This window comes from Mesocricetus auratus, unplaced genomic scaffold (genome assembly GCF_017639785.1).
Source record: "Mesocricetus auratus isolate SY011 unplaced genomic scaffold, BCM_Maur_2.0 Super-Scaffold_100007, whole genome shotgun sequence".
In the NCBI taxonomy this organism is placed as follows: domain Eukaryota; kingdom Metazoa; phylum Chordata; class Mammalia; order Rodentia; family Cricetidae; genus Mesocricetus; species Mesocricetus auratus.
Window position 1 is genome coordinate 75,311,646 of NW_024429191.1, and position 26,957 is coordinate 75,338,602.

The following is a 26,957-nucleotide window of genomic DNA, read 5'->3' on the forward strand; positions in this document are numbered from 1 at the left end:
AGAGCACCAAGCCACTGAGCCATCCCCATAGCACCTAAGTATATTTTTCTAGTCTCCTGCAGATCTATGAATTGTTATGTGTGTGCTGGTGCACTGCCTGTGTGTGCACATCTGGAGACCAGAAGTTGACAGGCGTCCAGTGTCTTCCTCTGTCACTCTCCATATTATGAATAAGGCCTCTCACCGGAGCTCACTGTATCAGTTAGGCTGGCTGGTCAACAAAGCCAGAGCCACCTGTCTTTGCTCTCCGGTGCTGGAGCTTAAAGCTTTATCGCTGTGCCTGTCTCTTTACGCGAGTGCTGGGATCTAAGCTCTGGTCTTCATTCGTATGTCCAAGGACTTTATCTACAGAGCCCCCAATTGTCCTTAAAATATCTTCAGATATCTTAGAGCCATGTGTGGTGGTTCACACCTATAATCCCAGCCTTTGGGAGGTAGAGGCAGGGGAATCAGGAGTTCAAGGCCAGTCTGGGATACATGGTACTTTGTCTCAAAAAATAAAATAAAAAAGGACAGCATATATGCTACAATTCATTTACTTTTTTTTTTTGAGACGAGGTCTCATGGAGCCCTCGTTGGCCTGACTAGGTTAGCTTCAAACTTGTGGCAATCTTCCTACCTCTGCCTCCCTGGTGCTGGATTGTAGGTTTGCACCAGTATGCCTGGGCTCATTCTTCAATATAAATGAGAGTTTAGCAGAATATAAAATTTCTGGTTTCAGACAGGCAGTGATGGCGCAGACCTTTAACCCCAGCACTTGAGAGGCAGGTGTATCTCTGTGAGTTTGAGGCCAGCCTGGTCTACAGAGTGAGTTCCAGGACAGCCAAGGCGTGTACACAGAGAAACCCTGTCTTAAAAAACAAAACAAAATTCTGGTTTCAAAATGGTGCTCCGTCAGCACAGATAGTTACTTGCTCTCCTCCATTCCTGCTGCTGGAAGCCCCATGTAATTGGCCATTTGTAAGTAGTCTGAACCTCTGGATTCTCGCATGCGGTTGTTTTTATCTTTTAACCTGTTTTGTTTGACAAGGACTGGAATTCACAGTGTAGCCTGGGCTGCCCTTGGACTCAACTCTCTAGCCACAGGCTCCCTTACAGCGTGAGCCACCAGGCCGTGTATTTGGCATTTATGAGAAAGCTCTTGCCTGTGTGTCCCTGAGGGATGCTAACACCTGTTTCCAGGTGTTTCCTTCACTGGATAGAGTGTGACACCCAGGTGTTAGTGTGGAGCCAGGGATGGATGGTGGGAAACACTGCCCAGCAGGCGCAGCAGCTGCTGTCTGGCTCCTCGACACCGTCAGTGCACCGAGTGTCCACTAGAGGGTGCTGCCGCCAAGGCCTCCTGGCTGGCTCTGGAGATATACACCAGTGAGGCACCCAGGACCAGTTTGTGAAAAACTGTCACCTGCTTGTGGTGGGCTCTCCCTAGCCTGGTCTGCTTCTCTCCCACATGGTGGTCCCACTTTGTCTCCCCCTAAGGGTTCTCATAGCTATCAAGTTGAACCCTCTCAAAAGAGGAGTCATCCTCGGGACTGTGAGTCCTTTGGCCCAAAGGTTGAGGAACCCCATCTACCCTCTCCCCATGCTAATTTCACTCCTGTCTTTTGTCTCTTCTTCAGTCAGACTGGTTCTTCAGTGATGATGAGGACAAAGGAGAGAGAGTAAGTGCCGAGAGGGTGGGTGGGTGTGGTCTGAGGTGACCCACCTGTCCTGGAGGGGGGGTGTGGCAGGCCTCAAAGGGTTGTGGCAGTAGAGAGATGGCCAGAGGTCACATTCAGCTCTCACAGCCACCTCTGGCTCCAGGACTTCTGATGCCCCACCCCTGGCCTCCACAGGAACTCGCTCAAGTACACAAACCCACACTTTCATAAATAACCACACATAATTAAAAAGAAAAGAGCAGCTGGGCAGTGGTGGTGCACTTGGAAGTCAGAGGCAGGCAGACCTCTGTGAGTTCGAGGCCAGCCTGTCTACAGAGTGAGTTCCAGGACAGCCAGGGCTACACAGAGAACCCCTGACTCAAAAAATAAAATAACAGAGTGGAGAAACGGCACAGTAGCTAAGAGTACTTTGCCTTTCCAGAGGACCCACATGGCTACTCAGTCATGTGTACTCCAGTTCCAGTGGTATCTGATACACCGGTATGCATAATGTCAAACTATCCAGACATAAAAAGCGTTAAAATAAAATCTTAAAAACAAAACAAAGAGATTGAAGTAAAGGAGGATCCTTGACCCAAGGCACCTGCAGTCTGATGGAGGAGACACAGCCCTTCCCTTCAGAAGTGCCAATCCGATGGGGAGACACGGTCAAACCCCGAGGAAACCCAGTATTTAGCTTGTGGGATAGTCCAGTCTGAGGGGAGAGACAAGGCCCTTGTTATTAGCTGAGGGAGCCTTCAGGGTTCCGTCCTGGTGGTGTGACACCTAGCGGCACTGTGGGATGTTCCCATTGAGGAGCCAGCCCCACCCTTGAAGAGACTGAATCCTGTCATCAGGCCACCACATTGGGGGGAGCCTGAGGGCTGGCCATCCGGGAGGCTGCTGGCTGACGCCCTCCCCCCGTTTGCAGACTCCTGTTGATGACAAGGAGCCACAGTCAGTGCCCAACATTGAGTACCTCCTGCCCAACATTGGCAGGACAGTGCCCCCCAGTGATCCAGGCTCAGGTAAGTGCAGGGGCCTGGGAGGGGAGAGATGGGGGGTGGCTCTGCCTTCTTGAGCATCCCAGGTGCCTGGCCAGATGTTTATCTTCCCTACCTCCCCCCAAGATCCTGGCCTGGCAGCACCCCAAGATGACCATAGTGGTTTCTCCCTCTCTGGGAAAAATCCAGGTGTGTGTTGAGCATCCCCAGGAGCGGGCAGGCCCGTGTTCAGTCATCCTCACGTTCCTAAGTCTCACAGCTGGCAGTGTTCTTCTGGGTGCATTCCTCTTTATAACTTCTCTTCCTTCTCTCCTTGTACCCTGTCCCTCTTCTCCCCTCAATCTCTGCCCACCTCCTCTGTCCTCCCTTCCCTCTTCTTCTCCTGCCCTCCTCCTCCAGCGGACCTGTTGGAGATTTAAAGGGTATAGTGCGGTGTCGCGGCCTCGGTCACTAACAGTGGCGGGTGATTATAAGAAGGCTGGGCAGGCCAGAGTGGTAGACATGTCCCCAGCCGTGAGGACCCCAGCCTGACATAGCAGTTGGCAGTGCAGGTCCACAAGTGGCCGGTGGTCCCATGCTGCCTCCTCCTGTCCCTGTGCTCCCTTATTGGAAGGAAGCCAGACCCCTTGCCAGCCCCCAGCTCTGTGGCCTTCTGTGTGCAGAGCAAGCATTTCAGGTCGACCAAGACGAGGGAAGCTTGTGTGTGGATCCAGCCTCTGCCGGGACCAGTGATATCACCCCTAGACATCATTCTAAAATGACAGCTCCTACCTCAGTTCAGGCCCATCCTGGCAGCCCTGCTCCAGAGGCAGGGTGAGGCATTTTAAATGAATGGCCCTTTTCTTCTTGGTCCCAGCCTCTAGTTCTTCTCATGTCTGGCCACACTGCCCTGGCATGTCCAGTTCTTGTCCCAAAGAGAGGGGACCCAGCAGCAGCCCTAGTCGTGAGATGGGGTGGGTAAAGGGAAGCCCCCTGTCTCTTCTAATCACCTGCTGCCGCCTGCCCCGTGTGTGTCGAGTGTGGTCGGCCATTCTTGCTCTTCTTACCATTTGCAGGGGGGAGGGGGCTGGGGAGGGGCCTCTAACCTGCCTGCCCAGAGTGTGGATTAACTGCACCTGCTCCATATCCCAGGCCTTTGAACCAACCTGTTCCCTCTCCAGCTGTGGAGAGGACACTGCCGGGTCTTGTTATCTGGTTCCTTCTCCACTCTGGAGACACTAAGGAGGGGGACTCTGGTCCCTCAGCTGTACCGGTTTTGACTGGCTGTAAAAAGGGTCCTTGCCCCTTAAGGGCAGGTCGATGTTGGCTCTGTCACCAGTCCACTGCCCCTGCGTCTTATCCACCTCATCTCTGCTCTCTTACGTGGTCACTTAATGTGGTCCCTTTTCCTTCTTGTGGGGTGGGGGTGGGGCACACGCCTCTCTGCACTGTGTGGTCTCCATGCTCTTCAGACTGTCTGTGACGTGCTGTGTTGCACCATTGTGACTTCTGTGGACTGCATCCGATACTGGCATTTTCTCTCCAGTGCTTCAGAGTCACGGGGCAGGAGGGGCGTGGGGAGAGGAGCCAGGCCCAAAGTAAAACCTCCTTTGTCCTTAGTCCTTAACCCTGGGCTAGTGAAGACTCAGGAGCCCACAGCCTGATGTCACTTCCTGCCTCTAAAAGATGTGGTGGCTGACATCATCTTATGCTCTGGGTCACTCCCATAGACTATGCTGTCAGCCAATGGCACTGCTGGGGCCTGGGGAGAACACCTTCATCTCTGAACCTTTGAGGCAAGGAAGATGCGTTAATGTGACCCCAGCTTAGCCTTCCTGGTCTAACATTTAGTTTCCTTTCTTTTGTCAACAGATTCCACCACCTGTAGTTCAGCCAAGTCCAAGGTTAGTGCCAAGGCGTCCTAAATGCATTCTGCCTGGACAAGGCAGCTCACTTTGGGTTTTGATCAAGAGAATTAGAATGGTTAGGCTCTGCGGGCAGGAAGGTGGGGATACTGAGTGTTGAGAGGAAGCGGAGATGGTAACCTTGGTGCTCAGAGAGGCCTCTGATGTAAAAGAAGGGCTGGCTTCCGTTGGGTAGCTGAGAGGCTGGCATCACTAGAGTAACTCAGGAGGCAGAAAATCCCAAGTCTGGGGCCTGGCTTTGCCACTTAGTTTTAGGATGTTTGGGTATTCTTTCTGGATTGCAGCTTCCTTCTCTGTGAAATGAAAATAACAGCAAGTATGTCTGCTGTGATAAGTATGTTTTAAGGTTTCTAGGGAAAGCTGAGTATGGTGGCTCATGCCTGTAATTCCAACATTTGGGAGACAGCTTGGGCTACATACTGAGGTCCAGGTTAGCCAGGGCTACCTACAAGATCCTGTCTCAAAACCAAACAAACAAACAGATAAACAAAAAGAGGGCTATCTGGGAATTTAACATAGTAAAAAAAAGGAAACAATACAATGAGTGAGAAATCAATGAAATTAAAAACAAGTAAGAAAAAATCAATGAAACTACAAGCTGTTTCTGTGGGGGAAAAATCAATAAAACTGATAAACTTCTAACCAGACTGACAGAATAAAGAGAGCACAAATTGCCAATACTAAGGATGACGCAAGGACATCTACAGACCACACAGACAGACACTACTAACACAGGGACATCTACAGACCACACAGACAGACACTACTAACACAGGGACATCAGTACAGACCACACAGACAGACACTACTAACACAGGGACATCACTACAGACTCCACAAATACTCAGAGAATACTATAAGCAGCTCTGTGTCCATAAACTCGGTGACTTAAAAGAAATAGACCTATACTTAGAAGGATTCAAACTGTCAAAATTTGCATAAGAAATAGATAACCTAAATAGTCCTGCGTGGGGCTAGAGAAATGGCTCAGAGGTTAAGGGCACTGGCTGCTCTTCCAAAGGTTCTGAGTTCAATTCCCAGCAACCACATGATGACTCACAACCATCCATAGTGAGATCTGCATGCAGACAGAACAATGTATCTATAATAAATAAACAAATTAAAAAAATAGTCCTGCATGTATTAAAGACATTTAATTTTAGTGTAAAAACTTTCCAACAGAGAAAATGCCGGGTCTAGATGGCTTCACTGGTAATTTGTAACAAATATTTCAAGGGGAAAATGTTTTGGGTTTTTTGTTGTTATTTTTTAAAATTACATTTTTTTTGTTTTGTTTTGGAGGATGTCCTGGAACTCGATCTGTAGACCAGGCTGGCCTCAAACTCATAGAGATCTGCCTGCCTCTGCCTCCCGAGTCCTGGGTTTAAAGGCATGTGCCACCAACACCTGGAAAATTACATTTATATATTGTGTATATGTGCACACACTTGAGCATTCCAAGGCATATGCTATGGTGTGTGTATGGAGGTCAGAGGACAACTTTTGAGAGTGCATTCTTGTCTTTCACTATGCAAATCCTGGGGGTTGAACTCAGGTCCTCAGGCTTGGTGACAAATTCCTTTACCTGCCAAATCATTTGTTTGTTTTTGAGACAGGGTCTCTCTATGTAGTCCAAATTCTTGCCTTTTTCCTGAGTACTGGGATTGGAGGTGTATGTCATCACAACTGACTTAGTTGTTTTAATTTTAAATAATTCATATATTTATCCAGTTTTATAGAATCTTAGTTAGAAAATAGTGGTTTTAGTCTCTGCTCTATTGCTGTGAAGAGACATCATGACCAAGACAACGATAATTTTTTTTTTTTTTTTTTTTTTTTTTGGTTTTTCGAGACAGGGTTTCTCTGTGGCTTTGGAGGCTGTCCTGGAACTCGCTTGGTAGTCCAGGCTGGTCTCGAACTCACAGAGATTCGCCTGCCTCTGCCTCCCGAGTGCTGGGATTAAAGGTGTGCGCCACCAACGCCCGGCAGCAAAGATAATTATAAAGAGAAAGCATTTAATTGGAGCTTGCCTCTATAGGTTCAGTCCATTATCATCATGACAGGAAGCCTGCAGCAGGCAGACACTGGAGCAGTAGCTGAGAATTGCATCCTGATCCACAGGCAGAAAGAGAGAAACTATGGGGTTGGCATAGGCTTTGGAAACTCACCCAACTTGCTCCATCAAGGCCACACCTCTTAGTCCTTACAATCCTTTCAAATCCTGCCACTCCTTGATGACTCAGCATTCAAGTCATGAGCTGCTGGGGCCATTCTTATTCAAACCACCACAATAATATAATTTAAAAGTCAGTGGTGGTCAGATGCATCTCCTTGAGTTCAAGGTCAGCCTGGTCTACAGAACTTGTTCCAGGACAGCCAAGGCTGTTACACAGTGAAACCCTGTCTCAAAAAAAAGTCTGTTTCACAATGATAGTTTAGCCAATAGTGGGTAATATATGAAAGTGGTCCAGTACAGCCTTACATGTGTAGAAGGTTAATACTGCAAAGTTTATGTAAGTACACGCCATGATGGTCAAACAATATGAAATCACTTCATGATATGTTTCTTAGAATTCATCCCCACTAGGAAGTGATGGACAACTATATTTGCCTAGTGTTTAAATATTTATTTATGCATACTTAGGGACTAGAGAGAGGGATGGCTCAGCTGTGGAGCATGAGCTGCTCTTGCAGAGAACCAGAGTTCAGTTCCCAGCACCCCACATTTGATGGCTCCAGGGCATCGAGCACTCTCTTGTGTCCTCCAGGCCCTTCGTGCATGCATGCACATATAAGCGCGCACACACAAAGGCATGCACAAAAAATAAAAATAAATCTAAAAATAATGTTATTTAACTGCTTACATAGGAATACTACCATAGGGGTTGGGGAGAGAGAGAGAGAGAGAGAGAGAGAGAGAGAGAGAGAGAGAGAGAGAGAGAGAGAGAGAGAGAGAGAGAGAGAGAGAGATCTTAGAGATTAGAAGTGCTGGCTGCTCTTGCAGAAGACCTGGATTTGGTTCCCAGAACCCACATGGCAGCTCACATGGGTGTAACTCATGTGCCTGTAACTCTAGTCCTAGGAGATCTGATGCCCTCTTTGGGCACTGAACTTGTGTTGAACACACATGCATGCTCTCACATAGACACATAAAGTAAAAAATAAATCTTAAAAAAGAAACACACACCGGGTGGTGGTAGTAACGGCGGCAGTACATGTCTTTGGTACCAACACTCAGGAGGCAGAGACAGGCGGGTATCTGTGAGTTCAAGGCTAGCCTGGTCTACAAAGCTACACAGAAAAACCCTGTCTCGAAAAAAGGGGGGAGGCTGGAGAGATGGCTCAGAGGTTAAGAGCACTGACGGCTCTTCCAGAGGTCCTGAGTTCAATTCCCAGCAACCACATGGTGGCTCAGAACCATCCGTAGTGAGATTTGGCGCCCTCTTCTGGCCTGAAGACATATATGCAGACAGAATGCAGTATAGATAATAAATAAATCTTAAAAAAGAAAGAAAAGGAAAATAGAAACACACACACACACACACAAACACACACGACAAGAATTAAAACAGCTAATGGATTCCAGTATTGTGCTAATGAGCAAACAACACTACCTAGTAGGGTACTGGGACACTGTGGAAGCAGAAACTGGGTGTAGTTTACCAGCCAGATCTCTATGAGGGAAGGGAGAATGCATGAACAGACATGAGAAGCCTACCTGAGACATCAGAGCAAAAATGCAAAGCCCTGTGGGTAGAGGGAAGCTTGTATGAGAAAAGATGGGACTGAGGCTCCCCCCATCCCCTACCCCATCCCCCACCCCACCCCCAGAGGCAGGAGAAGGTACCTTAAGGGGTAGCAACAAAGAGGAAATAGATGGCAAGCCTCTGGGCCCTGATGGTGGGGTCATGAGGGCCTCAACTGAGTCAAAGTCTGAAGTGGGTTGAGAAGGCCCCAGAAGGCTGCTCTGCTCAGGTAGCTCAGTGCCAGATAGCGATGTCCTCTGTAAGAGCTCCTGGACAAAAGTCCTCCTCATTGTCCCCTATGGCCACACCTGTCTGCAGTAGACATGACACCTCCCTAATACCTCCCGCTGTAGGATTCTAGCTTCTCCAGATTTGGGCCTCCTTGATCCCCGTGTCAGCCTGTCCGCTTCTTTGGAGGCTTCAGCTTAGCCACAGAGCCTCGAACACACACAGTATATTTTTCAGAAAGTGTCCGTGGAGACTGACTTGGCCATCTGAGACTGTAGTGAGTTACTGAGTGACGAGTGTATGGGTTCACACATACAGTCAGCCACTCACACCCACTCCATGCCATCTTTACGAGACCTCTGGGCTCTGCACCATCCTCGCTTTATAGATGGAAAGGCGATGCTCAGTTCAAGCAGTTAGAAGTTTAGACATGGTCTCGGTCATCGCGGGGTGGGGATCTTCAGGTGTCCTCTGTCCTCAGCAAATGCCTTGGGGACCCAGTTTTGATTCTAAGTTCAGCTCTCAGTGCTGCCTTCTGTTATCACTGATGTCTGTGTTTAAAATACCCAGCCACATCAACAGCCACCACTAAGCCCGTGGGGTGCTCTTTCTGATCACATAGCGTCTAAAGACAGCAGTGCTGCCGGGTGTTGGTGGCGCATGCCTTTAATCCCAGCACTCGGGAGGCAGAGGCAGGCAGATCTCTGTGAGTTCGAGGCCGGGCTGGACCGATAGCCTCCGAAACAATACAGAGAAACCCTGTCTCGTAAAAACCAAAAAAAAAAAGACAGCAGTGCTGGAGTGGGAGGGGTGGGGAGCTGGAGAGATGGGTCAGTGGATAAGAGCAGAGGACCTGGGTTCAGTTCCCAGTACCCGCATGGCAGCTCACATGACTGTAACTCCAGATCTGGGGATCCAATGCCTTTTTCTGACCCCCGCAGCAACAGGCATGAGCATGGTGCACATACATACACACAGGCAACACACTCAAACACAGCAAGAAAACAAATCTAAAATACATTTTAAAAGAATTTGCTAAGACCCATATTGTGGGGCTAACAAACACCAAAAGGTCCATCTTCAGGGGCTCCCACAACTCTGGCCTCCTCGGGCACCTGTACTCAGCTGTGTACAACCATACACACTCATGCACACATACACACACACATACACACTCATGCACACACACACACACTTAAAATAAATATGAAAAAAGGAAAAGAAAGAAATCAAGAGTTGGAAGCTGGGTGTGGGGGCATAAACCTTTAATCCCAGCACTGGGGAGGCAGAGGCATGGAGATGTCTGAGTTCAAAGCCAGTCTGGTATAGAGTGAGGTCAGCTAGAGCTACACAGAAGTTATTGAACTGATCTAGGGCTGGGGATTGGCAGGTGAAAAGGGAGAAGTGGCCAGGGCGGTGCCCTGAAGAGGAAGGCTTCTCAAGGGCCGTGGATGGAGAGTGAGAAGGGCAGGTGCTTGTAGCCAAGGAAAGACCAGCACGAAGAATGCTTTTACAACCGGGACGAGGGCATCCCGTATCAGATACACTGTCAGGGACTGTCTCTAGTATGTCTGAAGGATTTGTCCGGAAGTGACTAGAGAAGACCCTCCCCGGCTCCCAGATCAGAGAGGATGCTGAGTTATAGATAGGAACACGCGGTAGTGATCCTTGGGTGGTGATGACACTCCAGCAGGCACCGAGTGGGTGGGAAACTTCTCGCCAGCTGGTGTGGGGGGACTTGCTTGTTTTGGACATGGCGATTGGGTGCCATGGTATGTATGGGGTGGGGAGTAGGAACCTGCAAGGTGATGAGTCCTTCCTTACCTTCATTGTCTCCTGGCACAGGGTTCGTGGGTCCCCAAGAAAGAGCCTTACGCCCGGGAGATGCTGGCGATCTCCTTCATCTCTGCGGTCAACCGCAAACGGAAAAAGCGGCGCGAGGCGCGGGGCCTGGGCAGCAGCACCGATGATGACTCCGAGCAAGAGGCACACAAGGCCGCGGCGGGGACGCAGGAGCCATCCGAGGAGCAGCTGCCGGACCCCGCAGCCGTGGAGGTCCCCGGTCGCCTCAGCCCCCCGACGGCACCCGACGAGCGGCCTGCGGCGGACACGCGCTCAATCGTCTCGGGCTACTCCACCCTGTCCACCATGGACCGCAGCGTGTGCTCCGGCACCGGTGGGCGGCGCGCGGCAGGCGACGAGGCGGACGACGAGCGCAGCGAGCTGAGCCACGTGGAGACGGACACGGAGGGCGGCGCGGGCCCTGGGGGACGCCTGTCGCGCCGGCCGTCCTTCAGCTCACACCACCTTATGCCGTGCGACACCCTGGCACGCCGTCGCCTGTCTCGCAGCCGCGCGGATGGAGAGAGTCCGGGTGCGGGCACGGCCCGGGCGGGTCCCCTCGGTCCCGAGCCCCCAGGCTCGGCGTCGTCCAGCAGCCAGGAGTCGCTTCGGCCCCCGGCGGCTGCCCCGGCGCTCGGATCACGACCGTCGCGCGTGGAAGCCCTGCGGCTGCGTCTCCGCGGCACCGCCGACGACATGCTGGCGGTGCGGCTTCGGCGCCCGCTGTCACCTGAGACCCGGCGGCGCCGCAGTAGCTGGCGCCGCCACACGGTGGTGGTGCAGAGCCCGCTGACCGACCTCAACTTCAACGAGTGGAAGGAGCTGGGCGGAGGGGGCGCCCCGGAGCCCACGGGCGCTCGACCGCACAGTGACAACAAGGACTCAGGTCTCAGCAGCCTGGAGTCCACCAAGGCACGGGCTTCATCCGCCGCCTCACTGCCGTCGGGAGACCTAGGGAATCTGCCCCCACGCCGCTCGACTGCTGCCCGCCTCCACCAGTGTCTGTGACACCCTCCCTCGTCCTGGAATCGGGTTGGGAGTAAGGGCGGTGCTGGTGCCGCAGGCTAGAGTTTGGTGGGGTGGGCAGAGGAGAAGCAAAGGGGGAGTCCTCAGGGGAGGGAAGGGGCTGCTGGGATACATGTCCCTTGGATGAAGGACTGAGTGGCTCATTTCTGAGTCCACTCAGGGCCCTTGTTGACAATGGAGTGTGGGTGGACCACCTAAGTTTCGTACTGAAGGAAAGATACAGGCTGTTTTTTGCGTCTGTGCTCTGCCCTCCTCCTGCCCTCATTAGCTCCTAGCCAAGGAGGAGGGTGTGTTTGGGGCGTGGATGTGTAGGGTTTGGTGTCCACGGGAGAGGGGGCTGGGCTTGTGTGTGTGAGTGTGTGTAGTCACTGTGCAAATGTGTTTCCAGTAGCAACTTCTGTCCCAACCCCTTCATTTCCCCACCTGTCCCCAAGCCAGAACCCTGCCTTTGGTGTACACAGGCACCTTATCCCCAAGCTTGTCAGAGCCCGAGGCTGGGTTGGGGCCCCCTCCAGGGGCAGGACTGAACCCCACCACTACCAGGTCACTCCTCGTACCCTTTGCCACCTGAGGCACCTCTCTAAGCTCTTTGATCTGTGGACCTGTCTGCTCCCCCGTTTTCGGGGTGCCCAGGATCGCCTGCAGCTGGCGCCTTCCAGTTTAGCACGCAGACCCGCCTTCCTTCTAGAGAACAGTCGGGAAGAACTCGTTGATTTATGGGGTCTCAGCTGGGCTGTTCCTGAGGGGCGGGTGGGACCCAGCTCCCCTTCCCCCACGCTGTAAATAACCCTTGGAGTACCAGTCCTGCCTCCACCTCCCTCCCTCATTCCAGGGGACCCCCAGTGGGGTTGCCAGCCCTGCACCCCAAGTCCTTCAGCCTCCTTGGTTTATGCAAAGATTTGCTGTAAAGTCTCTCTCCCTCCTCTCCCTTTTACTGTAAATATTGTCTCTAATGTGTAACATATTATAAAGAATTTATAAGGATTTTTAAAGATGTTTTGCTCATTTTAAAAAGTGTTGTAACAGTGTTGGATAAAGCCCCCTATGTCTGCATGGCTCCTCCCACGTGTCCCTGACACACCACCTCTCTAGGCGATAACTAAGATTCCTGCTTCTGAAAGTCCTGTCTAAAGTACAGTCTATATCTTGGAAATAAATGACCTTTCTTGGGCAAGAACCAGCCTCTCACTTGCTTTGGATGCTGAGATGGACATAGTGCTGGGATGGAGATGGGTGAGGTCCACGTCCTTTGAAGGAGAGTGGCTACGCTGAGTGGCAGGGTGGAGGAAATCTCTCTGGTGGCTTTTTGCGTCCTAGGAGACCGTATGAGCATAGACAGGCACGCAGACCAGGTGGTGTGCTGTCTCACACCTACACCTCCATCCCTACATCAGCAAGGGGCCTCCAGGCGTCCAGTCTGCAACACTCGATGAGGCTCCTTGTTTCTCAAGCCTTCAGAGTGGCCACAGGCAAGAGATTTAGCTGTCACCATAGGCACCTCAATCCTGGCAGCATTACCAAAGGGCAGCGTGGGACTTGCCCATTTTTTCAATCACATGTGTCAATCAAGGCTCTGTGGCTGCCGCTCAGAGCTCAGAACCGATATCTCTAGGGGCTCAGAACCGATATCTCTGAGGGCTCAGAACCCATTTTGAGAGCTTTGCTCTAAATTCCACCTCCAGCCCTTAGCCCAGCGCCATCATTATGTCCTTTCTGGAAAACCGAGGCATGGGGCAGAATGTATCTTGCTGACATCACCCTGTTCATAAGCTATGAAGCCAGAGAGAAGACACGGAGTGAGGGTGACACAGAGTAGGGGTGAGGGTGGGACCCCTTCCTCACAGGGTAATTTCTGCAGACAACAATAGACTCTAAAGATGAGAGGGTCATGCTAAGATACTTCTAGATAAGAAAAACCGTTAATTCAGCCGGGAAGTGGTGCACACCTTTAATCCCAGAAGTCAGAAGGCAAAGGCAGACATATCTCCAAGTTTGAAACTCTTGAAAAACAAAAACGGGAAAAAAAACAAAAACACTGCACAAAGCAATAATTGTGAAACTTCTCCATGGAGGTGAGATGTGTATGAATCTAATTCACGAAGGAGGGGGAGGAGATAGATCTACATTGGAGCAAAGTTTTGGGTTTTGTTGTTTTGTTTTGTTTTTGTCAGGGTCTCGCTGTATAATCCTGACTGGCCTGGAACTCACAGCATAGACCAAGTTGGTCTCAAACTCATGGCAATCCTCCTGTCTCGACCTCCTGAGTGCTGGGGATTACAGATGTGTGCCACCATGCCTGGTTTACAATTTGACTCTAAACTGTCTCCCACAGGCTCAGATCTTTACCTCGTGGTCTCCAACGCACTCTAGCACTATTTTGAAGTCTGTGGGGCCTGGCTGGCAGAGGCAAGCCTTTGAAGTCCACACCACCTCGTACCGTCCTCATCCAGCTACAGTGTGTTCTCCACGTGGAGCAAAACTCCCTTGAAAGTGTGATGCAAAATAAATCTTTTGTTTACTAAGTCGATTCAGATATTTGGTCATAGCAATAAATAGAATAAATTTGAAAACGGGTGTTTAGACTAAGAAACCATGTGAGCAGTTTCAGAGAGAGCTAGGGTAACTATTCCAAGTACAAGACAGAAATTGTAACTAGGGACAAGGACATTTTGTAACAATCTATAAGCCAGCCAATTAGAAAATAAAGCAGGTGTGTTCCCAAGGACAGCCCAGATGCAGGGCGTCTAACAGCCTTGAAGGAAAACTCTACAATTTGGTATGCTGGTTGGAGACTTCAGCATCACATACTCATTGGTGGACAGAGAGTGGTTAATACAGCAGAAAGCCCACCACTGTAAACCAGCTGTACTCAAGGGTTCTGAAGAACACTCCAAAGGACAGAACACACCTTCTCAGGTACACGTGGAACATTCTCTGAGGTAGACCATATAGTAGGTCTTAAGCAAGTCCCCATGCATGTCAAAGGAGAGGAGTACCATAATCTTGTTCTCAGTCACAATGTGATTAAGGTAGAAATTAAGAGGTTTGGGGTCACTGAGATGACTCATCAAGTAAGGGTGCTTGCAACCCAACCTTACAACCTGAGTTTAATCTCTGGAACCCACTACGTGGAAAAAGAACTACTCTTTTTTGTTTGTTTGTTTGTTTGTTTTGTTTTTTGAGACAGAGTTTATCTGTTCATCCCTGGCGGTCCTGGAACTCGATCTGTAGACCAACCAGGCTGGCCTCAAACTCGGAGATCCACCTGTCTCTGCTTCCTGAGTGCTGGGATTAAAGGCGTGCACCACCAAACACACCTGGTTGAAAACCGCTCTTGAAAGTTGTCCTCTGAGGCTGAGCTTTAATCCCAGAGCGCAGGAGACATGAGTTCCAGGACAGCCATGGCTACATACAGAGAAATTCTGTCTCTAAAAAAAACAAAACAAAACAAAGCAACAACAAAAAGAAAAGAGAAAGAAAATGAAAAAGAAAGAAAATTGTCCTCTGATCTCCACACACTCACTGTGGCACAGGCCATACAGAAAAGCAAAAAAAGACTTACCAACAATCAAGATATATGGCTCAGAGCCTGGGTGCAGCTCAGGTACCGGGCTCAATGCCCAGTACCACATAAGCCAGATTGGGTGGTGCATGCCTGTGATCTCAACAGCTGGGAGGTAAAGGCAGGAAGAGGAGAAGAGGAACATCAGCCTCTGCTACACAAAGAGCTTGAAACCCTGTCTTAAAAAAACGATAGCAACATTGATGTTTGGACGACATAAATTGAGCAATGTCAATACAATAACAAGAGCTGAAAAAGTCTTGGAGAAACTAGAAACCTCTTTGGTGGGAATGGAAACCAGAGCTGCTGCTCCAGGATACTGTGGCTCTGCCAGAAGAGCACTTGCCACGTGCTGGGTCCTGCTGGCCAGGATTTGATCCCCAGAACTCACATAAAGGTACAAGAAAGGAACTTACTTCCCAAAATTGTTCTCTGACCTCCACACACAGCCCGGGACACACGTTTGCCGCCAGACATACACTTGTTACTGGACCATTCATGTCCTAATGATCTAAAGATGGGTTGATACACACACAAATATCACGTAGTGTGTGTGTGTGTGATGGAGAAGGGCTGGGAAGGAATGAAGTCCTGATGCCTGCTCCACCACAGCTGCCTCTGCTAACAGGGTGTGAGAAAAGCGGCCAGGCTGCTGAGATTCCATCCACAGGGGAAAGTCTGGGGGTCCACACAGGGGAAGGAGAGGAGTCATCCCTGGGGACAGGGTGCCACAGAGGAAGAAGCTGAAATGGGTAACGACAGTTGGGGGTCAGACTTTTTTCAGGTATTGAAGATATTCTAAAATTAGATTACAGCGCTGGCTGCAAGCCCACTGAGCTGCAGACCTTAGGTGGGAATTTTATAGCATGTGAAATGCACCTGAATAAAGCCATAAAGACTGACAAGCCAACTGCACTCGGACCTTGTTCCCCTGCCCATAAAGTTTGTTGTTTCCTGGAAAAGTTTCTCAGAAAAACTTCAATTCTACTGAGCATGGTGGCGTCCGCCTTTAATTCCAGCACTTGGGAGGCAGAGGCAGGAGGAGCTCTGTGAATTTGAGGACAAACTGTTCTACAAAGAGAGTTTCAGGACAGCTAGAGGTCTGTTAAACAGAGAAACCTTGTCTGGAAAAACCAAAAATAAAGAGGAAGAAAAATTCCAATTCCATTAGTGTTGAGGGAGAGAAATGCTGTTGTCCCCCACCACACACAAACAACTACCACTTTTCTGGCATAGGTGAGGATGGAATCATGGTTACCTGTCCTAACTAAAGTAGTCAGATGAGTGACCGGGGTCAGAGATAGCACCCATTGAAGGGTGTTCTGGATTTCACTCTGGACCATCATTTAATGTCACCACCAAGACTCTTGACATTCCATTCTCCTCTCCTGAGACACTGAATTGTCACCCACACTGTGACAGCTACAGCAGGAGCCATCTCTGCAGCAACTGGGCTGGTCTTGGACACTTTCCTACTAAAGAGTGTATTGCTCCCACAGGGGCCTGTGTTCGGTTCCCAGCACCCACATCAGGCAGCTCACAACCGCCCGTCCCAGGGGATCTTGTACCTTCTTCTAGTATTTTCAGGAACCTTCACTCACGTGCACAAACTCCTCTTCCCACCCACGGCATACACATTTCATTGAGAGTGAGGTATAAAAATGTAAGAAACCTCCCCATCACTTGCCACGGCTTCCAGTCCCTGGCCGTGACCCTGCCCATCTCCCTGACTGCCCCCCCTTGAGCTGCTTGGATTTGATTTCCTAGAACCCAAAGCTACTTCTCCCCCAGCCCTGTCTAGGACTCTCAGTTATCAACTTCACAAAGTGATTCATCTATTTGGTTGGTTGGTTGAATTTACTGAGATGACATCCCACTCCATAACCCAGGCTTTCAACTCCAGGTAATCTTCTTGCACCATGTATGGGAATTACGGGTGTGAGCCTTGTCTGACTTTTGGGTTTTTTGGGGGGGGAATAGGTCTCTCTCTCTAATCCAGATTGACTCTAGAACATCCTGACTCAGTACCCCCCCCCCCCCCCGTTGCTTGGATTATACGCATGCTACTCACTTTTTGTACATTGCATTCATTTATTGATTTACATATTATATAAATAATGCAGGGCACAGTGTGTACACGGCAGTCAGGGGTCAGCTTGCAGGATCCAGCTCTCCTTCCACCACGTGGGCTCCACCTTTACCTGCTAAGCCGTTTCTCGGGTTTTGCTTCTTTTCTGACCTCCAATTCACCATATGTCCCAATCTGACTTTAACTCTTAATTCTTCTGCTCCCACTTTCCGAGTGCTGGGCTGACAGGCATGTGCCCACTCCCAACTCCACTCCTCTTTCTGTTACTGTTTTTGAAGACTGGGTCTCACTATGTAACCCTGGAAGTCTGGAACTCACTGGGTATACCAGGCTGGCCGCAAACTCACAGAGGTCCACCTTTATTGGGAATCTGATTCACTTTCTAAAGTTGTGTTAGTATTGTGGGTGTGTGCTCAGCCACACATATGTGGAGGCCAGAAGTAGGTGTCTTCTGTCTTTATTGCTCTTTAACCTCTCTTTTGAGACACCTGGAGTTCACCTATTGGATACCATGGCTGTCCCCAGAATCCTCTTCCTGCCCTAAGGTCACAGATCTGAACCACTTTACCTGACTTTTTTTTTTTTTTTTTTTTTTGGTTTTTCGAGACAGGGTTTTCTGTGGCTTTGGAGGCTGTCCTGGAACTCACTCTGTAGACCAGGCTGGCCTCGAACTCACAGAGATCCGCCTGCCTCTGCCTCCCGAGTGCTGGGATTAAAGGCGTGCGCCACCAACGCCCGGCTTTACCTGACTTTTATATGGGCAGTGGGAATCCAAACTCAAATCTTCATGCTTGTAATGGGAGGCACTTAACCTACAGAGCCAACTCTCCAGCTCCTCCATTCTTCATATTTAAGGTCTCTGAACCAGGGGACCTCAGGGTCTGGTCATCCTGGGCATGTCCACTTTGCTCATTGCACAGCAGTTACAGGGTTGTCTGTCCCTTTATTCCATTGCTTGCTGTGAGCCACAGCTTGTAGGTGTGTGCCTGTTTCCTGGCTGGCTCCCCTGCCGGAGGCTAGCACTTAGTCCTGGGAGCACCGAGGCACAGTAGCCAGAGCTATTTGGAAGCCATTTGAGAGTGAGGGAGTGCCTGGCATAATCTCTGGCAAGCAGGTGACAGCTCTATTGTTCTCCACTCTAAATTGCCAGTGAAGGGAGGAGGAAGGAGGAGGGCTGACGTTCTCTTGTTGTCCAGGCATATGAAGGGAAACTGACATCAGGACCTGCTGATGTTCTAAGAGACACAGGGACAGCCTCTAGGTAGAAAGAGGCTGCGCTGGCATCTGAGGTCTTTGGGGGCAATGGCAGGAGGTGACTCATGAAGCGTCACTCTCAGTCAACAGTGAGCAGTTTCTCAACGCTGGCTTGTTAGTGGCCCTTAGAAGAGAATGAGACTAAGGATTTCAAAAACGACTGCCAGGTTGTAGCTGCAGGACCCTACCACCTCATGGGACAGGGGTAACTGGAGAATGACTGGTAGAAAAGATCTGGCAATTCCAGGCTTTGCCAAGTAGAATGCAGGGAAGCCTCTAAGTCAGAACATGCAGGAACCATGGCAAGACTTTTCGATTCTAGTTCCCCCAAAACCCTGAGCAGGACATTTTGCCCATTCCCTGTATACTGTGGGTAGCAGGTAGATTTCACTGCATCTTGGGTGATTCAAGTGTGAGTGCCTGCTAGTTCCACAAGTCTGAAAGGACTGCTCTAGAAATGCCATGAAGGGTGGCTCCTCAAAGAGGGCCAGAGGCTGAAACCCAACTTGGGGCTGCTCCACCTCCAAGCATTGCTTTTGGGGGCCAGGTAGAGCTGAATTCCAATTGTGAGTTCACAGATTGCTAGTTCCATGACTCAGGAAAGATGCCCAGTGTCTCTGTGACACCTCTGTCACTCACAGGTGTAGAGTCACCTCATTGGTGGCCATGAGGATGAGATGGGGCCTCTCCTGTGTCATCCAGTCGGGAGCTGGCTTCTTAGTGGGGTTAGCAGGGTGTGATGCCTCCCAGCATTCAGGAGACAGAGACAGGGAGATCTCTGAGGTTGGGGCTATCCTGGTCTCCAGAGCCAGGAGTACAGAGAAACCCTGCCTTTAAAGTTCAAATAAATAAATAGATAAACAAACAAATAAATAAATAATTAGTGGGGTCCTTCTTCCATACCCTGGGGTATCAGTAATCATGTGTCCTTGGTAGTGCCAGTCTATGACTCCTGTCCTGCCTGTCCTTTCTCTGTGCATGCCCTCTGACACGAGGTATGCTGGCTTGGGGAGTCTCCACCCCTCTGTTAGACACCCCAATTTCTTCCAGGCCCCTGAAAGTGAAGAAGGGAAATAACGAGGCAGGAGCCCAGAAGAAGAGGATCCAGGAGAGAAAAAGGAAACAAGTTTTATTAAAGCCCCAACACTTGGCTAGAAAAACCAAGAGGAAGGGAAGGAAGCAAGGAGGAAGGGAAGAAAAAGGACAATAAAAAAAAGAGACAGAAAACACAGCAACCCTTTCCATTTAGAAATTGTCAAGTTACACTGACAGAGGTCACAGAATATCCACAGAAGCCATCACTGCTACACCAACACAGGCCCTACAGGGTGGGTGGGGTGGGTGTGGAGCCAGGCTGGCCTTGGGGGCCCCACCTGGGACCCCACTAAAGCCTGGGCCCTGAAGCCCCTGGGGAAACAGTTTATTGTGGAAGGGGCCAGAGAGAACCCCCATGCGAGTAAACACAGCACAGCGGGCAGGGGTGAGGGGACCAGGTACAGGGTCCCCAATGTGGCAGTTTCTCTTGTCAAGCACACACTGATGGACAGAGCGTCTGGGCACATGCAGCATTGACGTGCTGTGGGCTTTGTGAAGGTGTGGGGAGGGAGGCCTCGGGGGGGAGGCGGGCAAGTGGTGCAGGGGTGACGGAGCGCACACACATGCACACGCACACTGACACACACAGAGGCCCTCTCACACGCCTGCCAGCACCTGTACACAGCCATACCCACAGCTCTCGTGATCTCTATCCGTCCACATATGGTCCTCACATGAATAGCCAGGCACGTCTGCACACACATTACACATGTGCTTACTGCCAAGGTTCCTTTCACACAATCATGCTGATGCCCAGGCAGGTTATATGCACATACATGTACACAGCTTCACACATACAATATAAATTTTGCCTATGCACACACACTCCATGCATGTGCACACACGTAAGTTATGTAGGCTTGTGCCAATGTGCACACACGCAGGCCGCACACAATCCCATACAAATGCCTCCCAGCACACACATGCGCAGGAACCAAAGTGAAGAACTATGCAAATCCCACAGGCCCTGCCTGAGAGCCTGGGCAGCCCCTGTATGGATGGTCATTTCTCCCAGTTCTCCCTCCCTCCACAGAGGACACTCAACTCAGGACAATGACAGAGGGGCGCACACTCAAGTCACAGGGCTGAGGGGGTCTGGGGGCAAGCAAAGAGTAGCAAGCAAAGAGAAATGGAGGGGAGGGGCCCCGCCCCCTCCCCTCCCAAGCCAGGGATCTCTGTACAGCCCAATCAAACCAAACTGCTTCACCAACTACAGAAGCCACACACCTATCCCCCAGCCCCTCCCCCTGCCAGACAGCAGCCAGGGAGAGTGCGCTGTGGTTTTCTTTTTTTCTCTTTTTTAAATATTTATATATATTTATATTACGTATATTATATATATATAATATGTAAATATATTTTTAAAACAATATAAAATGTTAAGACACTTCACTTAAATGTAAAGAGTTGCTTGCAATTAAAAGTAATTGCATCATTGTGAGGTCCTTTTTTTTAACCCCCTATTTTCTAGGGGTTTTTTTGTTTGTTTTATTTTTTTGTTTTTTTTTTTTAATTTTTTTGTTTGTTTTCCTGGGAGGGATTTTTTCTTCTTTTGTTATTTTTCAAAAAAGGCTTGCTTGCCTTGGTACAAAAATGACCCAAAGCTAGAAAACAAGGGTGAATCAACAAAACAGAAGCAGAAATTAAAAAAAGAAAAGAAACACACCCAGTTTTCCCTGCCTCCCCAAACTCAACAACTGCTGCTGGCCTCCCCTGCCAGGCTCCAAGGCCTTGTGGTCCTGTCCCTTCCATGGTTCCTTCTGTGCTTACTGGGGGACTGGTCCCAAGACCACATCTCTGTGCTTACTCTGCCTTGTGCTCCAAATGGAGCCCCTCCAGCCTTCTAGCCCCTCCCCGGATCTCCCTTCTTGTTCTGGCCCCTCTGTGCCTGCTGGGGACCAGGCCAGGACCAAGCCAGCCTCTCCCTTTGCCTCCAGGGCCCACCCAAAAGCTAGTCTGCCCTGTTCAGGACCCTTGCAAGGTATTCATACCAACTACTGGCTCTGCCTTGGGGACCCTCAAACACCTCATAGTGGTCACCAGATCCCCATAGACAAATCACATCTCACCCCTTCCCTGAAAACCCTCAAATCATAAAGGCTTGTTGAAGGCCAAGTTGCCCCCAGCTAAGGGTCAGAGTCTTACAGCACCCACCCCCCCCCTCTTATTTCCCTCACAACCAGACCCGTCCCACCCTCCAAACTTGTTTCTAGGCCCTTCCATCTTGCCCACCCCACCCCCATAAAATAAGTTAATGGCATTTAAAGTGCTAAATTAGAAAACTAAAAGTACCAAATGCCCCTCTTAGGGTTGCCCTCTCCCAAGGCAGAGCCCCGGGGCAGGCTGCCCACAGGAGCCCCCCCGAACGAGGGGCCTCCCTCCTTCTGTCCCTTGCTAGCACCAGCCAGACACTGAGCAACAGTGAGCTGGCTCCTCCCCTAGTACCTAGTGCCCCCCCATTCCGCAGCCTTGGCATCTTCTCTGGGAAATCCTATCCAGCAGGCCCACTTACAGGCCCACCCTGGTTCAAGAGGAAACCGCAGGCCAACGCAGATCTGTGTCTCTTCGAAGGCTGGACAGGCAGTGGAGTGTCTCCCAGGCCAGGGTCTATCTTGTCCATTGTCCAGCCTGATGCTGGGTCAGTCCATGTCCATTTGTCCTTCCAGGAAGGAACCCAGTAACGGGAGGGGGGTCTCTCTCCGCTGCAAGTCTCCGTGGCTCAGAGTTTGTTCCAAGTGTTCTTGGGAAGTTAGGAAAGGTTGGATGGACTTGGGAGGAAGAGGGTGAGAGAGTAGAGGAGAGAAGATGACAGGAAGCAGGCCGAGGGGGCCTGTTAGGAAACAGGAAGTCAAGGGAAGTTGGTGTGTTTGGTTTTTAGTTTTCTCTTTTGTTCTTGAAAGGAAGGAAGGAAGGAAGGAAGGAGGAAAGAAAGGAAGGAAGGAAGAGATAACTAAAAGAGAATCACTAAAAAAACCAAGACACCAGAAGGAGATGAGAGAGAGCTGAGGGCCAGGGCCCCAAACCCTCCAGGCGTGAGAGTGGGGAGGGTGGGGAGGGCATGAAAGGAAGCAGGGACCGATGGCAGGAGTGGGGGGAGGACTGGGTGGTGGCACGAGGGCCTTCTAGAAGGAGATGGAAGAATTCCTTGCCCCAAAGGAAGTCAATACAGGGATGGAGGTTCTGGAACCAGAGGGCTTTTCTGAGACTGGGCTCGAGGTCTCATTTGACCCGCTCATCTCTTTAGATGGTTTAGTGGCCTGGAACAAAAACAGGGGTCGGGGTCAGAGAGAGCAAGGGAGGCCTCCATGCTGGCTCCTGGCTGGAGTGTTGAAAAATGGAAAAATTCCACGAGTCCGAGAGAAAATTAACTGCAAAGGCGAGAAACCAGAGGGGATGTCTGGAGAGACTGCCTTCTGAACTGGGGACAGGGTGGGGTGGTGTGGGGTGGGGGCAGAAAGAAGGGTGGGGGGAAGCGTGGGGTTGGATCAGAGGCCTGGAAACAAGAGTGGGGGTGGTTTCAGTCCATGGTTACTGAGAGGAAAGACAGAAGACAGAGGAGATGCCAGAGAGACCCAGCCCAGGACAGGCAAAGGGGACAAGGGGTGGGAGGGAGGGCAAGGGAAGGAAAAGAAGTGAAATATTAGCAGCAGCAGGGGTGCATCTGTAGCCGGGCAGATGGGGGTCAGTAGCTCAGCCCAGCTCAGACCCGCCTCAGGTCCTCACCAGAAGGCCCCTGGTGTAAGCAGGGGTGAGCGGAAACTCGGGAAGCACCCTCCACCAGCATGCCCCCCAGCCCAGCATGTAGCCCTCCCCGCTCATGTCCCCCAGTTCTGCGTGCTTCTAACACAGCCGGAGACCAGGGTGTGCTCCCGGGCTAACTCGCCCAGTCGGAAGCCCCTACACACGCTGCACACATACATACACCCTGCTTACTTCTATTTCGCCTGACATCGATCCCCCTGCCCCCGGGCTTGTCCTTTAGAGTCAGGGTCTTCAGAACATTGCTTCCAAGTCACTTGCATCATCTCCAAAGGACAACCCGTGGCATGTATCAAATGCAGATTCCTGAGGCCCTTTCCAGAATCATCTCTACAGGACAACCCGTGGCATGTATCAAATGCAGATTCCTGGGGCCACTTCCAGAATCATCTCTACAGGACAACCCATGGCATGTATCAAATGCAGATTCCTGGGGCCACTTCCAGAATCATCTCTACTTTGGGGTGGGAATGTGCATTTTAACATTTTAAGCAGGTGTCACTCACTAGTGGGCGAGGGTGACAGACTTGACTGCTCGACCCTGTAACTGAATCTAATGACTCACCTGGAGTTTAGCTACCAGTGTGGTAACTGAAAGGCAGAAGCAGGTGGATCTCTGTGAGTCTGAGGTCACCATGGTCTACAGAACTAGTTCCAGGACAGTCAAGGCTACACAAAGAAACCCTGTCTCGAAAAAACAAAACAGGCTAAGGCGAGAACATAGCAAATTCCAACCCAGTCTGGGCTACATAGTGAGACCAGCTCAACAAACCAAACCAACAACAAAGGACACTATAGAGAAAAACAGCAGAGAGAGTCATGTGGTGCCCTCTAGTGGCCTGCCGGAGGTCCGTGAGATCAACGCTGGGCCTGTCCTTTCCTAAGGACCTGTGGGGCCACCCAGCTGCTAGGAAGGCTCTCCCAAGTGCCCTGGGGTGGAGTGCTGTCATCTCGAGCAAACCCTGCCCACCGCAGCCTTCAGAAAAGTAGGAGGCTGCCACACTGTAACTGTGTTCTCTTCTACCTGTGTGCAAGTGACCCACCAGCTCAAAGCAAGCCATGGAGTCAGTAATGTGTCCTCTACTGTGGCCCTCATCCTCAGTCAGGGAACTACCCCTCAGCATTCTTTGTCCATTGCCATGAATCAGGTGTGACTCGGCCCTCCTGGCTCCAGTACCTGGGCCTGGGAACAAACTCAAAACGGGCACCCAAGTGCTCTCTGCCAATTACCTTGGGTGTGAAAGCCCCTTTCTGGCATCTACAGGTCCCTGCTCACACGTGGTGCACAGGTACACACTTACTCAGGCTCACACACGTGCACATTAATAAAAAAATTAAGCTGGCAAGTGGTGACACACACCCAAAACTCAGAAGGTAGAGGCTCTGTAGACCAGGCTGGCCTTGAACTCAGAGCTCCTCCCACCTCTGCTGGGATTAAAAGCATGCGCCACCACATCTAGCTGCATTCAAATGTTTATGGGGATGGTCTCTCCCCATGGTGACCACCCCTAACTTGCACATTTTGTGAAGTTCTTAAGAGCCAGCCTTCATCTGGGGATACATTGGCTGTAGCTCCATCCAGCATCCACTAAAGCAAAAGCTGCTTGGCAACACCACGCTTCTCTGAGTTCCCTGGTCTCTGAGGGTTTCTGTCATGTCCATGTCACCTGCCAACAATCTCCTGTGAGTTTTTTTTGTCTTTTAAGACTTATTATTTTTATTTTATGTGTATGTGTTTTACCTGCATGTATGTTTGTGCACCACATCCATGCCTGGTGCCCATGGAGGACACAAGAGGGCACCAGATCCGCTGCAACTGGAGCTACAGATGGTTGTGAGCCACTATGTGGGCGCTGGGAATTGAACCTGGGTCCTCGGTGACAGAGGTGATTACTCTTAACCAGAGTCATCTCTCAAGCCCTCCCTCCACCCATGGGTCTTGATTTTGTTAAAAGAAGCAGAACTTCCCCACCTCTGTGACAAGACAGACGTCTCAGAGAGCTTCAGCACTCCTCTGGGAGAATCGGGACAATTCTGGACCCAGAGGCCATGCCAGCACCTCTCTCCTGCTAGACCACACTGCACCTCAGCTCAGGCTACGACGGGACACGCGTCCCTCCAGGCTCTGACTCAGAGTTCCCTATGAGGGGATCAAGCTGGAGCCGCACACCCTGCTGGCTGCTACCCAGGGACAACAGGAAGGTGCTGTTAACCCCACTCTTGCCCCCTAGGGGGCTCACAGCTCCAGCTGGTATCAGTCCCTGGTCTATCTGTTCCCTCAGCACTCTGGTGGTTCCTTCATGTGAGCCATCGAAAGACAGTGAGTGACTGGCCTACATGAGGCGTCCTTGGCTTCTAGGCTACACTAAGATCCTATGCACAGCATGTAAGGCCTCTTCCGTCACGCCCATTGCCATGCAAGCCCTCTACGCATTTCCTTCCTCTGCCTGCATCCCTGGTCCCCACCCTTCCGATTCTCTCCATCTCATGAACATGAGAGCTCTGAGGTAAGGCTTAGTGCCACGGCCTGTCATCCCACAGACTGAGGACACTGACGCAGAACTCACAGGTCACAGTCTGCCTGGGAAGCTGAGTGAGACCCGGTCTTGGTGGCCGGAGCATGTGCTCAATGGAGCAGAGGAACCCAGGATCAGCTGTGTGGACCGAGCTGCAGTGAAGGGTTCAGTCTGGGGTTTGAGGGCACAGACTTCAAACTGCTATGTGTGTGCGTTAGCATCAAATATATGTTTTAGAAAGTCCTCACAGGCCTTAGAAAATTGACAAGAGACGACAGTAGTCACAAATGACCTTAGAAGACCATGAATTTAGGTGGTGACACCACCTGGTTTGGTTTTCTCTTTGTTTGTTTGTTTTTCCTACAGTACTGGGGGATCAAACCTGATCCCCACCCCTCAGCAGGCAGGCAATCCTCCACTGAGCCAAACCTCCCCACATCTGCTTCTTTGCTGTTTCCTTTATTTAAAACACGTCCTAAGAAACATGTATTGCTTTGTCAGAAAGCAACAGGACACACCCTGGCACAGCACAAGCGACAGGAACGGCTGGAACAGGGCAGCAGGGTGGGAAGAGGCCCAGCCTTGGGAAGGGAGGGGCAGGAAAGGACCAGTGGTGGCCAGCAGCTGTGGGGTTTGGAGACAGGGGTGGCTCTGAGGGGTTAAAACTGGAGAAGCCACGGGTTGGAAGGTGAGAGGCTGTCAATGGAGGGGCTGGAGGCACTGACAGAGAAGGGACAGAGGTTAGGAGCTCACCACAGGGGCCCAGGCAGGCAGGGTCAAGTAGGAACAGAAAGGAGCCAGGTATGTGACAGTGATCTGGAGGGGACATCTGCCACCTCATTGACTGTCAGGATTGACCTGGTTGATCTGTCTGGCTAGGTGGGTGTCCCCTCCTTCTTCACAGCTCCATATGTGTCCCTCCCGAGGCTGCACGGTTGGTCCAGGAGGACAAACTTCTCCAGCAGATTTCCCTCCATAGAAGACCATGCTTGGGCCAAGGGCACACAAGGAGATACACTCTCCGTCAAACCTTCAAACAAGCTTTCGAGGTTCACAAGGGAACGAGGCAGGGCTGAAGGGAGAGCTGGGGGTGGAGGGTGCGAAGTCAGCATCTACAGAGGCATAGCTATGGGGGATGTCTAGATAGCCCTGGGGCCCAGAGGTAGGGAGAGAGGGCCTGCATGGCCCTTGCAGACCTTGCTACACCCTGTGGAGAGGTAGGGAGGCCCGGAATGTACAAAGCTGACCCACAGGGCTTCAGGGGAGCTAGACAGCATGATGGGGGTGGGGAT

The 26,957-nt window shown here is 50.9% G+C and overlaps 2 protein-coding genes across 7 annotated transcripts in view; one reads left to right on the forward strand and one right to left on the reverse strand.

The window, feature by feature from the left end:
• Positions 1-12,564, forward strand: part of Arhgap23 (Rho GTPase activating protein 23) — a 96,266-nt gene extending 83,702 nt beyond the window's left edge. For 5 of the 6 annotated variants that reach the window (XM_040749604.1, XM_040749601.1, XM_040749602.1 and 2 more), the window contains 4 exons: positions 1,620-1,661; positions 2,572-2,668; positions 4,496-4,527; positions 10,368-12,564. In XM_040749604.1, the coding sequence (XP_040605538.1) occupies positions 1,620-1,661; positions 2,572-2,668; positions 4,496-4,527; positions 10,368-11,372 (1,176 nt within the window). In that variant the 3' untranslated portion in view covers positions 11,373-12,564. Of the gene's footprint in view, positions 1-1,619; positions 1,662-2,571; positions 2,669-3,043; positions 3,067-4,495; positions 4,528-10,367 lie in introns of all 6 variants that reach the window. The other variant, XM_040749606.1, reaches the window with a different exon arrangement.
• A 6,834-nt stretch (positions 12,565-19,398) lies between these two features.
• The window catches only part of Srcin1 (SRC kinase signaling inhibitor 1), a 63,661-nt gene continuing 56,102 nt past the window's right edge, over positions 19,399-26,957 (reverse strand). The window contains 1 exon segment of the mRNA XM_021230559.2: positions 19,399-22,647. Within this exon segment, the coding sequence (XP_021086218.1) occupies positions 22,513-22,647 (135 nt within the window). The 3' untranslated portion in view covers positions 19,399-22,512.